Below are 14,915 nucleotides of genomic sequence, written 5' to 3' on the forward strand. Positions count from 1 at the left end.
TCACTATTGTGTCATCAGCAAACAGGCAAACATCACCATCTAAATCTTTTTCTAAGTTACAATCAAACATGTTAAAAAGAATAGGACCCAAAACATACCCTTGTGGCACATCACTTATAACCAGTCTCTGCTCAAAACACACACCATTAAAGGGGTACTCTGCCCCTAGACATCTTATCCCCTATCCAAAGGATAGGGGATAAGATGTCTGATTGCTGCTGGGACCCCCTCTCTGTGCAGCACCCGACGTTCGTTTAGAATGCTGGGTGTGTGCAACGGGATTGTGCCATCACAGCCACGCCCCTCGTACCATCACGCCACATCCCCTCAATGTAAGTCTATGGGAGGCAGCCACTATGTCCCCTTCCATAGACTTACATTGAGGGGGCATGGTGTGACACCACAAGGGATGTGGCTGTGACGGCACGACCCCACCGCCCTCTCCAAGCATTCGGAACAAAATGTTCCGAATGCTGGGGCAGTGGACTATCCCTTTAACAACAACCCTCTGATATGTATACTTCAGCCAATTGCAAATTCACTGAACTATCTAGAGATAAAGTTTAATTTTCACTAACTTTTCTATTAGCTCCATATGTGGAACTGTATGAAAGGCTTTGCTGGACTTCAGATAGAGTAGGTGATATCTACAGCACCACCTTCATCCAGCAATAAACTGACTGTAGGTACCTAAAGTGCAGAGAAAAGCTGACCAGAACTGCTTTGAAATCTCTAGGAGTAAACAGTGCTGGTGAAAATGCTCTCCATCAAAGGTAGACAGGTGCAATCCAAATTAGAAGAATAAAGAGAAGGCACTCACCAGGCTTGTCTGAACAGGGCCCAACAGTTATTTCTTTGAAGTGTTACCACATTCAGGCCCGGTGCTTTGCACAGCACAACTGACTTACAGTCGTTTCACGTAACGTGAAACTGCCACAGGCCAGTTGTGTTGTGCAAAGCACCTAGCCTGCATGTACTGACATTCTAGAAACATCTCCAGAACGCAAGGTTTTTACTATACGCTTATATGTGTTGTTGTGTCTTTTATAGATCACGAAGAAGCAGTGTTGCTGGAGTGGAGCTCTCAGACTTGGGTTTACATCAAAAGATCCTTCAAGGATTAACCCTGACACCTTACCCAAATATGCCTGTCCTGACCTTGTGTCTCAGAGTGGGTTCTGGGCCAAGGCACTGCCAGAAGAATTTGCAAATGAAGGAAACATCATAGCTTTCTGGGTGGATAAAAAGGGCCGAGTATTTTATAGGGTCAATGATTCTGGTGCAATGCTCTTCTTCAGTGGAGTGCGGACCACAGAACCGCTCTGGGCTTTGATTGACGTTTATGGGTTGACACGAGGTGTAGAATTACTGGGTAAGTACTATTTATGTTAATATACTGTATATGTTACATTGCTGTATTCTTCAATTGTAGAAAAGTGCACTGTATAAATATGGTAATTTCAAGAAATTGTGTATCCCATACAATTTTCCTATATTGTATACATGTACATGTAACCGTGGATGTACAATATACACTGCAAACTTTGGGAAATATCATTGGACTTCATATAAACACCAGATTTACAGTACATTTGTAGACCATTAGACACACAAATAGTCTTAGCAGAAGGAGAACTCTTCAGATTATTGCATTATTCTTTAAAGGGGTATTCCAGCCATAGGCACCTTTTCCCCAATCCAAGGCGAAAAGATGTCTAATCACACGTGGGGGTGGGGTATTTGGAATGAGGTGGGAGGCAGCTGGGACCCCCCACGATCTCTGTGCAGCACCCGCATTTGCTACGGTCTCGGAAACCTCTGCGTTTCCGGGACTTCACGCCCCCTCCATTCATGACATGAATGGAGGGGGGCATGAATGGATAGGAGATACGATGTCTATGACCAGAATTCCCCTTTAAGCTCTACTCCAGGAACAATTTAGGGAAATTAAAGCAAGTAGATCCAATACACCGAGTCATATACAGAGGAAGAATTGGGATTTCCACTAGAATTGTTGTAATCTAAGGTCACTATTTAAAGGGGTACTCCGTTGCTAGACATCTTATCCCTCATGTCGGACTGTGAGAGGCCAACCCCTAGGACCCCTGCGATCTCCGGCCTGAGACCCCGGCGTTCTGAACATTTATATTCAGAATGCAGGCAGTGCTAGACTTTGGAGCGCCCGTGGTTGTCATACCATCTCCATTTAAGTCTATGGGAGAGACAGAGATACTGCGCTCATGTATCTCCATATCTCCAATAGAGATATATAGAGGGGGTGTGCCAGCCACAGATTCAAGCTTTGGTTGCTTGTAATCAGGCATGGAGCGAAGATTGCTCTGTGCATGAGGATTACTAGGGCATCATGCAAGAGATCACGGAGGGTCCTAGCAGCTGTAGGAAAGAAATCCCAGCACTCACTCCGTCTTCTGCCAAGTGTTATGTGTTTATTGAAACACAGTGCAAGTACAAATTGACGCGTTTCGGCCAAAGCCTTTATCAGACTGACATACTATGTATGTCAGTCTGATAAAGGCTTTGGCCGAAACGCGTCAACTTGTATTTGCACTGTGTTTCAATAAACACATAACACTTGGCAGAAGACGGAGTGAGTGCTGGGATTTCTTTTCTACATTGCTATTCAATTCCACATGCACCACCGAGGGACCCGAGTGCCGCCCTTTTTGTTTGCTCTTGGTCCTAGCAGCTGGACCCCCTATGATCAGACACTTATCCCCTATCCTGTGGATAGAGGATAAGATGCCTAGGGGCCGAGTACCCCTTTTATGGAAAGCTCTGAATTGGGAAACAAGCAATATATATGCAATTTATTTTGATCCCAGGATAATCTTAATCTAGTAACACTCTTGAAAAGTAAACTCACTATACATCCTTTAATCGGGGGATTTACAATGTATCAGCTGATAATAAAATCCAAATTCAGATAGATCCAAGACAGATTGTTTTTTATTTACACAGGTTATCTTAGTAATATAAGAAACAACAAAGGATTAGAGTTGTAAATATGGTTTCACTAAAGTTGGTTTGGCACTACACGTGATCTATGCTCACAGAAAACTTTTACGATATGTTCACACAGGACTGAAATGCTGCAAATTTGTTGCAAATTTTCCCAATTATCATCTTCAATTGCAAAGTCAAAATCTGAAAGATATATGTGGCAAATCCTCAAAAAACTGGAGCAAATCCACTAAAAGACTGCAGCACTTCACTCCTTTTTGAACAAACACTAAGGAGGACAACTTTATTATTATATATATATTTTTTTTTTAAAAACATTTTACTTTATGTTATAAAACTAGAAGTCTTCACTTACTGGAATTGTGCAACCTAAACCTAGAAAAATTGAATAAATCCATTCAATAAGGAATTAGAGGTACAAATCACTTCAATAAATTATTCCTTTTCCTCCCATCTCGCCCATCTCTCACTTCTCGAATAATTGAATTTTTTGTCACCCGGATAGATGCAGTTCTTTGTAGTTCATGTTTCATTGGTAAGAACACTGTTCAATGAGAACACCTGCCTTAGTCCCAGAGCAGCCAAATCCAGAGCTGCAAATGGCACAGGCACCACCTCCTAACATAAGCCAATTAGAACATTTGCAGGCAGAGGGTATTGTGCCAGGATTGTGTTATGGGGCTGGTTGCTGGCCATAAACCAGACACTACGGGTCCTTCTACCAGAATTGGAACATTTGTGCTATGCAAAATGCATCATGACAGCAGAGAATACTAACCTGTCTCTACACATATTATATGTGATATGTTGTATCTGAGAAACAAATACTTATATTTAAAGGGGGAACTCGAGTGGAAAATTTTATTTTATTTTTTTGGTAAATCAACTGGTGCCAGAAAGTTAAACAGATTTGTAAATTACTTCTATTAAAAAATCTTAATCCTTTCAGTAATTATCAGCTACTGTATAATACAGGGGAAGTTCTTTTCTTTTTGAATTTCTTTTCTCTCTGACCACAGTGCTCTCTGCTGTCCATGTCAGGAGCTGTCCAGAGCAGGAGAGGTTTGCTATGGGGAATTGTGTCTGCTCTGGACAGTTCCTGACATGGACAGAGGTGTCAGCAGAGAGCACTGTGGTCAGACAGAAAGGGAATTCAAAAAGAAAAGAACTTCCTCTGTATTATACAGCAGCTGATAAGTACTGGAAGGATTGAGATTTTTTAATAGAAGTAATTTACAAATCTGTTTAACTTTCTAGCACCAGTTGATAAAAAAAAAAAAAAATGTTTTCCACCAGAGTAACCCTTTAAGCATTGGAGTTGAATCTACCTCTGTGGCAGCTTTCATGGGACCAGCCATCAAAGCTATTATCAAACAGTAAGAGCTAAGCTGGCCATTAGTTTCCCCTGTTACATTACATGACGACTATTGGCAATGCTATTATGGAAAGGCAACTGTAGGTCCAGCAGAGCTGTTATTTTTGGGGCCTATCAGTTCTGGCAAAAAGAATGGGGTCCCAAGTTGGAGCCCTCTCTATATTCCCTAATAGTGCATATGAAAAAGGGCTGTCTTCTTGGTGCAACTTCTTTAACTTCTTGTTTATTGAGGGGATTCAGAGATATCTATCTATATATATAAAACTCTGTATGTGTGTGTATGTATGTATGTATGTATGTGTGTATGTATGTATGTTCCAGCATCACGTCCAAACAGCTAAAGATATTAACATGAAACTTGGCACACATGTTACTTATATGTCAACAACAAACATAGGATAGGTGATTTAATCCTTACCCACCCCCATTTGCCAGGGGCAGGGTTTATGTTTAAAGTCCCATACAAGTCTATGGGAAATATATGTTACTGCATAACTTCCAAACGGCTGGAGATATTTCGATAATACTTGGTCACATGTTACTTATATGTCCACTTAAAATATACGATAGTTAATTTAACCTTTAACTACCACAATTTGTGAGGGTGGGGTTTTTTGTTTAAAGTCCCATGCAAATCACTGGGAAATGTATGTTCCCGCATAACTTCTGTACGGCTGGAGATATTTCAATAATACCTGGTACACATATTACTTATATGTCAAATTAAAATATATGATAGTTAAATTAACCCTTTCCTAACCCTAATATAAAAGATGGGTTTTTGTTCAATGTATATATGACGTCCAGTACCTTACTCCAAAAGCTCCGCTCTGCATCTCCTGGTGAATGTGTCAGTCCGGCTTGCAAGCCACACCCCATCTCACAAAGACACACCCACATTATAAGCACCACCCCTTTTATTATCTACCCTTTTTGTGCATCGGTCTGGCTTGCAAATCATGCCCAGTCTCACAAAGCCACGTCTCCTTCTATTTTCAGCTTACAATATCTTCATCACAAATCAGTCGCACCTGAGAACAGGATATGAGGATGGGACATAAGGACGGGATATGAAGACGGGATATGAGGATGGGATATGAGGACGGGATATGAGGACGGGATATGAGGTCAGAATATGAGGACAAGATATGAGGACGGGATATGAGGATGGGATATAAGGACAGTATATAAGGTCGGGATATGAAGACAGGATATGAGGTCGGGATATGAGGACGGGACATGAGGTCGAGATAGGAGGACAGGAAATGAGGTTGAGATAGGAGGTCGGGATATGAGGACGGGATATGAAGATGGAATATGAGGTTGAGATATGAGGATGGAATATGAGGATGGGATAAGAGGTCAGGATAGGAGGTCGAGATATGAGGTTGGGATATGAGGACAGGATATGAGGTCAAGATAGGAGGACAGGATAGAAGGTCAGTATATGAGTTCGGGATAGGAGGTCTGGATAGGAGGTCGGGATATGAGGACTGGATATGAGGACAGGCTATGAGGACGATATATGAAGACGAGATAGGAGGTCGGAATATGAGGACAGGATATGAGGTCGAGATGTGAGGACGGGATAGGAGGTCAGGATATGAGGTTGAGATATGATGACAGGATATGAGGTTGAGATATGAGGATGAGATATGAGGACGGGATATGGGGTTGGGATATGACAACAATACATGAGGACGGGATATGAAGGCAAAAGCTTCCTCCTTTGTTGATTTTCCTCCCCAGCAAGGATTAGGAAGGAAAAAGCGGGCAACGCCGGGTACTCAGCAAGTTGAAATATATATTAAGAAATGAATCAGCACAATTTTAGACAATCCCTTACCTAATCCCTCATGTTGCCCTTGTACTAAAATGTTTTTTGTTTTTTTTTGTTTTCTCTGACTGACACATACTATCGTCATACTATCGTCATCTCAGGGGGCTGACCTGATTGAGGAGACAGGAGTTGGCCAAACAACCTGAGGTGCCAATAGTATGTGATGTATTGTCATGAAATGGTGCCGGCAATCCTAAATGTGGGGTCGACAGTAAAGAAAAAAGATAGAAAACTAGTAACTTCAACAGGGGGGATTTGATCATGAAAAAAAGTACATGGAGCCAAAATGTTAAATGAGCACATTGCATATCTATGGAGCTGCTATTGGTTATGGGTTATTTTAAAGTGGCGGAATACCCCTTTAAGTATTTCTTATTTCTTAAATTCTTAAAAAAATTAGTCTATTAACTAGAAGTGAAAAGCAATGTTTTCTGAAGTCAGCTCTTACATCCATCATGTCTGTAATACGTCAATGGCATGGTTGTAGTGACCTCCATATGTTGAGTGTTGATGTACATTCCGGCGGTAAAGAATTGGTTACATTCCATAAATCATCTTCTCAGCAGTTTGATTGTCAGTGGAAATAAGTTTTTTTTTTTTATTCTGGAGCTGTGACTTCATTTTTTAAGCAAACAGTGCATGAAAATACAGGCTTCTATGTGATTGAACTGCTATTTTACTGCCAAGTCAGACGTGAGCTGGCTTCTTAACCTTCTTGTTGTCAGAAGTGATGGCGGCGAGTCACAAATTGGAGTCTTACTGCCAAATTAGACATGAATTGGCTTTTAAGTAGGAGTCTACAGCTGGCAGTGAGGCTCTTGCCTGGTAGGTCACAATGCATATATTTTGTGCTGGAACAAGCTTTTCTTTTCAAAAGATGGCCATTTGCAAACCGTAATGTCAGAAGGAACAAATGTAGAAATATACGTCATCTGCAAAGTCTCCAGAACAATGGACACAGTTGCTTCTTGCATTAAAGTTATATAAAAAACATTCTATCCATCTACTGTATCTATCTATCTCTTATCTATTTTTTTATTTATCTATCTATCTAATAACTATCTATCTATCTAATATCTATCTACTGTTACGCCGAGCGCTCCGGGTCCCCGTTCCTCCCCGGAGCGCTCGCCTCATCCTCGTTGTTGCAGCGCCCCGGTCAGATCCACTGACCGGGTGCGCTGCGGTCCTGCCTCCAGCCGGGATGCGATTCGCGATGCGGGTGGCGCCCGCTCGCGATGCGCACCCCGGTCCCCGTACTTATACCTCACTTCCCATGCACTCCCTTGTTTGTTCCTAGCCCGTGTTCCAGACCTCCTGCTGTTGCCCTTGTGCCTAGTGAAAGCGTTCCCTTGTTTGTTCCTAGCCCGTGTTCCAGACCTCCTGCTGTTGCCCTTGTGCCTAGTGAAAGCGTTTTGTGTGTCTAAAGCCTGTGTACCAGAACTTCTGCTATCCACCCTGACTACGAACCTAGCCGCCTGCCCCCGACCTTCTGCTACGTCCGACCTTGCTTCTGTCTACTCCCTTGTACCTCGCCTATCATCAGCAGTCAGAGAGGTGAGCCGTTGCTAGTGGATACGACCTGGTCACTACCGCCGCAGCAAGACCATCCCGCTTTGCGGCGGGCTCTGGTGAAAACCAGTAGTGACTTAGAACCGGTCCACTAGCGCGGTCCTCGCCAATCCCTCTCTGGCACAGAGGATCCACCTCCTACCAGCCAGGATCGTGACAGTAGATCCGGCCATGGATTCCGCTGAGGTGCCGCTGTCAAGTCTTGCCGACATTTTCACGATGATCACCCAACAAAATCACCAGCTGGCATACTTGTCCTCCGTGAAACAGCAACTGAAGTCACAGTTACAGCAGCTGCTGTCACTGACACAGCAGCTGCAACTGCAACAACCATCTCCTCCGCCGTCTCCTGCAACTCCTCCGCAGCGTCCGGCCATGGATTCCGCTGAGGTGCCGCTGTCAAGTCTTGCCGACATTTCCACGATGATCACCCAACAAAATCACCAGCTGGCATACTTGTCCTCCGTGACACAGCAACTGAAGTCACAGTTACAGCAGCTGCTGTCACTGTCACAGCAGCTGCAACTGCAACAACCATCTCCTCCGCCGGCTCCTGCAACTCCTCCGCAGCAACCGGCCGCTCCTAACCTCTGCTTGTCCCTGCCGGACAAATTTGATGAGGACTCTAGACTCTGCCGTGGTCTCCTTTCTGGAAAGGCCTTGTCTGGGGCCACACCACTCTGGGACCGCAATGATCCTGCCACAGCCACAGTCCAGTCCTTCTTCGCTGAGGTCCGTGGTATCTTCGAGGAGCCTGCCCGAGCTTCTTCTGCCGAGACTGCCCTGCTGAACCTGGCCCAGGGTGTTTCTTCCGTTGGCGAGTACGCCATTCAGTTCCGTGCTCTTGCTTCCGAGTTGTCCTGGAATAGTGAGGCTCTCTGCGCGACCTTTAAAAAAGGCCTATCCAGCAACATTAAAGATGTTCTGGCCGCACGAGAGACTCCTGCTAACCTACATGAACTCATTCATCTTGCCACTCGCATTGACATGCGTTTTTCCGGATGGCGTCTGGAGCTCCGCCTGGATATGGACTTTGTTCGCACGAGGCGTTTTTTCTCCCCGGCTCCTCTCTCCTCTGGTCCTCTGCAAACCGTTCCTGTGCCTCCCGCCGTGGAGGCTATGCAAGTTGACCGGTCTCGCTTGACACCTCAAGAGAGGACACGACGCCGCATGGAGAATCTTTGCCTGTACTATGCCGGTACCGAACACTTCCTGAAGGATTGTCCTATCCGTCCTCCCCGCCTGGAAAGACGTACGCTGACTCCGCACAAAGGTGACACAGTTCTTGATGTCAACTCTGCTTCTCCACGCCTTACTGTGCCTGTGCGGATATCTGCCTCTACCTTCTCTACTATGGCCTTCTTGGATTCCGGATCTGCAGGAAATTTTTTTTTGGCCTCTCTTATCAACAGGTTCAACGTCCCTGTGACCAGTCTCGCCAGACCCCTCTACATCAATTGTGTTTACAATGAAAGATTGGACTGTCTCATGCGTTACCGCACGGAACCCCTCCTAATGTGCATCGGACCTCATCACGGAAAAATTGAGTTTTTTTTCCTCAGGTTCTTTGGCCCCAAGAAGAGGGGGAGACCCAAGGGGGGGGGTACTGTTACGCCGAGCGCTCCGGGTCCCCGTTCCTCCCCGGAGCGCTCGCCTCATCCTCGTTGTTGCAGCGCCCCGGTCAGATCCACTGACCGGGTGCGCTGCGGTCCCGCCTCCAGCCGGGATGCGATTCGCGATGCGGGTGGCGCCCGCTCGCGATGCGCACCCCGGTCCCCGTACTTATACCTCACTTCCCATGCACTCCCTTGTTTGTTCCTAGCCCGTGTTCCAGACCTCCTGCTGTTGCCCTTGTGCCTAGTGAAAGCGTTCCCTTGTTTGTTCCTAGCCCGTGTTCCAGACCTCCTGCTGTTGCCCTTGTGCCTAGTGAAAGCGTTTTGTGTGTCTAAAGCCTGTGTACCAGAACTTCTGCTATCCACCCTGACTACGAACCTTGCCGCCTGCCCCCGACCTTCTGCTACGTCCGACCTTGCTTCTGTCTACTCCCTTGTACCTCGCCTATCATCAGCAGTCAGAGAGGTGAGCCGTTGCTAGTGGATACGACCTGGTCACTACCGCCGCAGCAAGACCATCCCGCTTTGCGGCGGGCTCTGGTGAAAACCAGTAGTGACTTAGAACCGGTCCACTAGCGCGGTCCTCGCCAATCCCTCTCTGGCACAGAGGATCCACCTCCTACCAGCCAGGATCGTGACATCTACTGTATCTATCTATCTATCTATCTCATATCTATCTAAAAATAGAGCAAATAGAGGCAGCACAACCAAAGAGAAAAGCATACCAGGGTGCCGTCAGGCAAGAAAACAGACCCATTCGCAGACTGTATTGATAAATCCAAAGCAAAGAGGATCCAGCAGCACTCCCGGAAGATTAAAGCAACAGGCTTTATTGACTCATGTTCAAATCAGACACAACGTTTCAACGGCATCACAGTGTGATGCTGTTGAAACGTTGTGTCTGATTTGAACATGGGTCAATAAAGCCAGTTGCTTTAATTTTCAGGGAGTGCTGCTGGATCCTCTTTGCTTTGGATCTATCTATCTATCTATCTATCTATCAATCAATCAAGACAGGAAAGCAACGCAGCCAGACAGGGTAGAGGTGGTGCTAAGCTTTTTTCCCAGGTTAGAAGTCCCACAAACAAAAAACAAGTAAAGGCCCACAGCACACAGCAGGTTCAGTGAAAATAAAATAGATTTTATTTTCCAGTAGAAAGTGTGAAATACAGCTACATTTTGGCAACCTCCCACTGCCTCCTCCGGTTACTTCAGTTGGCTCATATCAATTGGTTAACTGGCTTCCTATAAAAATTGACCTTGTGATAAAAGAGACCAGTGATGAAATTGGTTTCCTATACTGCTCTATAGAATATGTTGGGAATATGTAAACAGGAGTAGTAAACAATTGTTTACTACAGTCACTTATGTGTTCTACAATGTTTACATGTAAGACGGTAGGTAGGTAAGTATAATTTGTTTTTTCACCAGCCCCAGATATATAGCAATCATTTTAGAATCCCAGAATATCCCTTTAAGATCCTCTGGCTTTAGTCAAAAGTCAACCAAACCCACCAAATTTAATGGGACCGGACAAATTTATACTTTATTTATGCTTTTCCCTATCAGAGTCCAAAGGATCGGGCATGTTGTTCTTAAAAAATAGCAGCCACCGGAGTTGTCTGGAAGCAGCTTTTCCATCATCTCTTCTTAGAGAACACATAAACCTTTGGCTGTGTCAAATGTTCATGTGTTTGGGGAAATCTGGAGAGATAGTGGTCATCGCAATATCTTTAGGCATACAGTGAAATAAACAATGGGTGTATTAAAGCTTACAACAAATATTTTCAGTAAACAAGTCCTATCACAGAACACATCGTCTTATCCCTTGTGTTACTTTGTTTCCTGTTTATCTTTCACATGATTTTCTTGTTTACTTTAAACATGAACCTAAGAAATTTCCCAAACCGGTGCAGACTACATATCTGAAACGTACTAACACATTTTGTTTGTTGACAAAACCTATGTGCACGTGCAGAATTCCATATTTTATCTTCAATAAAAATATCATCTGAAGTACCACACAGCATGTGAGAGGGCACATGAAAGCGCTAACATAGTGCAGTGTTTACCAAACATTGGTTAATGCCTCATGTGAGTTAGTGCTCACCAGAAAAGGTTGTGCACACCATGCACAACAATGGGTTAGCTATATAGAAAAAAGGTAGTTGTCCATCTGCAGCCTTCATGCACTAAAACTTGACAACACACAGGCTGACATTTATCATTGTCTTTAGACTGTTTTTTGTGTTTTTAGGTTTTATGAAGTACGCCTTTTTGTGAAAAGGTGCAAAAAAGGCGCAAAGCAACTAAAAAGTCTCTAAAAGGACACCAGCCCAGACTTAGCTTAGCTTTTTGGTGTATGTGAAGAGAGAAATTTCTGAAAATGTGACATGCACAAAATCTATCAAATGCTCTGTGACCATTTAATAAATTTGGCGCTCCTACACATTACCAGCACACAAAAAAAGGTGTAAAAAAAATCCTTCACTTCCGAGACGGGGACGTGACATCAAGCCATGCCCCCTCCATTCATTTCTATGGGAGGGTGCGTAACGGCTGCAACGCTCCCTCCCATAGAAATGAATGGAGGGGGGGCGTGACGTCACGTCCCCGTCTCGGAAGCCCGTCGGTTTCCGAAACTGCAGACGCAGCTACGCATAGAATGCAGGCTACTGCAGGGAGATCGCAGGGAGTCCCAGCGGCGGGCCTCCCGCGAACAGACATCTTATCCACTATCCTTTTGATAGGGGATAAGATGTTTTTGCTCGTAATACCCCTTTAAGGAAAAGTCTGTGTGTTTTCTATTCTTTTTCCAGTATGTTCAAATAACAGGTATTTGCTGTGAGATAGTTGGGTGTTGTTGCTAGGGCCATCTGGTAGTTGTAGTCCCACACTCAGGAGGAGATCTTGTTTACAGCATTTGCAGGGGCAAAGCCTGCTAATTGATATCCTGGCTGGTGGTAACTGGAATGCCCTTGATGGTACACATGCAGTTAGAAACCCAGACTCAAGGACTAGAGGATTGACTTCACAGGGGGTAACTTTACTTAAACATGAAAACTTCATCCACAGGGGGGAGATACCCAGCTTAAAGGAGATATCCATCGGAAAATAACTTATCTCCTATCCACAGGATTGGGAAAAAATAACTGATCGTGGGGGGTCTGACACCCAGGACCCCTCTGCAATCTTCTAAGTGGGCCCCACGCTCAGTAAGGAGCACGTGCTGCAGACACCACAAGCTAAATAAATTTCTATGGGAGTGCCGAAAAGACCCAAGTACAGCACTTGGGCATGCATTAACAGTGCTCTCATAGAAATGGAGTGGAGCGTGTGCTGTCTACCGGTAGACAACACGCACTCCTCATTGACATAGGCAAGGTCCTGTCCCAGAGATTGCGGGGGTCCCAGCGGTGGAACCCCCCATGATCGGATACATATCAGATACTATTCCCTATTTTTCTGGTGTTCTCCTTTGGACAATCCCAGGCAGAAGCTGGAAACAAGGAGTTAACTCATGTTGATTAAGTGGGTTAGTTCCTGAGATGAAGGATTCTCTGAGAGAACTAGGATGAAGTCACCAGTTGGCTCCTTACAGTAGAGGGGGAATAGCCTGACCACAGTTCCACCAATTCACATACAGCTAAGGTACGCTTAAAATTGTTAAAACCCCTAGACTTAAAGAAACTGGCAGAAAATGTCCCTCAGGCCATGGCAAAACTGGAATACAGGATTTCATCAGTAAGTCCAAGTTGTTAGCCAGGCTTGGTTCCTTGCGATCCTTAAAACTCTTAACTGGAGAACCAATACCTTGTGGTCAGGAAAAACTGGGTATAGCTAATTCTGCTGTGCATTGACATTGATGGGCCCACAGCAAATATGCAAAAGTAGTGGAGGATTTGCAGATTTGCTGTGGACCCACTGAAGTCAAAGGGTAGCAACAAAAACTGCTAGTGATTGTGTACATAAAAACGTACCCTATAGATGTATAAGGTGTGGTGTATGGTTTTTTAATATGGGTGCCTATGTATAATGGACAAACTTGTCTGGTATATGCTAAGGGATCCCCTTACAGACGTACAGTAAAACAAAGTGTGAAAATAGTCTTATAGGGAAGATTAAATGGTATGAATGCCCCAGGGAATCCACAATCCCCTCAGGGTTTACAGCAGAGTCTAAGAACCAGTCTCTGGTGCTTGTCTTGGAAACCTAAGGGCTTTTTAAAATTATCGACCAAATAGACTGATATAGCCCCGTGTAATAGGGTCAGATATCAGTAGAAAATGCTGTTTCATCGTCTGACCGCTTCATTCTGACCTGCCTAAAAAAGGGACATGTGGGGCCAATATATGCAGAGGGGCCATGCAAATGATCCATCTTTCATTTATAGCCTGTTTTGTCCATTGGCTTTCACGGACCTTCACCTTATTTACAAAGATTATGACTCCCTATGATAGTAATTCTCATTTTTCCCAGAATAGCCCTGGTTTTTTGTGTTCCAGAATGGTTTAGAACTATCCCTTGGATCACAGCTATAATGAGAACACATTCCGCTTTGGCAAGTACACGGGATTCTGTCTTGTAAAAATGGCATAAAGTGCTTAACAGAACCATTTATTGGAAATCTGATTACTTTTACAATCTGTTTAGAGTGAACAACATTATAATTCAGGTCTTTCCTTTCTGTAATTCATTTTATTGAAAGTGACGTTCTGTTCCATTTGCTTAGACGGCCAATAGAAAGACTTTAGAACATCTTCGGGATCACATTTCTATTTCACAAGAGGACATTCCTTTTAGGGTAAATAGTATTTTGTCTTTCCTATGATCAGTGGGAAAAAGTCCTGAGAGGTCAGCAATTTTATTGGGTACCAGGAACATGTAAAATGTTTGGATATTTGACTGGGATAACATTTTATTGCATGTTTATCTGTAACAAGTTTTTACAAACTTTTAAGATTCATTATTGAATGTCCAATCATGTGTCAGATTTAAGGGCCTATACACAGACCCACATGTGGGCATTTGTTCAAGTTTCCCCATAGATTCTGACCAGTGCATTGGAATTTTTCCGTCATTGTATATTTTACAATTGCGCTGTTGTTGATCTGAAGGAGTAGTCATGTTTAAGCATAAACATCTGACCACATAAGAACTAGTTAAGATCATTATGCTACAGGACTATGGAGTTTGGAATAATTGAGGAGAAAGGTTGTAGTAGAATATAATACACATGACATAAGGACTGGGGAAAAAATAAGTTGCTTGGACCTATTATCTCATCTTTTCCAGTTCACAGTTCTTAAAGGTTCTTCCCTACCAAAAGCAGTTTCATTGCCTAATGCATCTAAAATAAAAAAAAATCTCTATGGTTTTGTTTCTACAGGTCCTTTATAGATTGTGTTGCTAGAGTAACAAACAAACCCCATGTAGCCAGATCCTGCCATGATACTTCCATTTGTCCCCTACCACTTGCTAATCTTTTGCATGTATGTTAGCAAAAAATAGGGGAAAGATCAAACTTAATATA

At 43.9% G+C, this 14,915-nt stretch overlaps 1 protein-coding gene across 4 annotated transcripts in view; it reads left to right on the forward strand.

Moving 5' to 3' along the window:
* Nucleotides 1-14,915, forward strand: part of NEURL1 (neuralized E3 ubiquitin protein ligase 1) — a 314,024-nt gene that overhangs the window by 255,328 nt on the left and 43,781 nt on the right. For all 4 annotated transcript variants that reach the window (XM_056529693.1, XM_056529696.1, XM_056529694.1 and 1 more), the window contains exon 3: nt 1,051-1,372. In XM_056529693.1, coding sequence (XP_056385668.1) covers nt 1,051-1,372 — 322 coding nt within the window. The remainder of the gene's footprint in view (nt 1-1,050; nt 1,373-14,915) is intronic.

Source organism: Hyla sarda, chromosome 7 (genome assembly GCF_029499605.1).
Source record: "Hyla sarda isolate aHylSar1 chromosome 7, aHylSar1.hap1, whole genome shotgun sequence".
NCBI classification, from domain to species: domain Eukaryota; kingdom Metazoa; phylum Chordata; class Amphibia; order Anura; family Hylidae; genus Hyla; species Hyla sarda.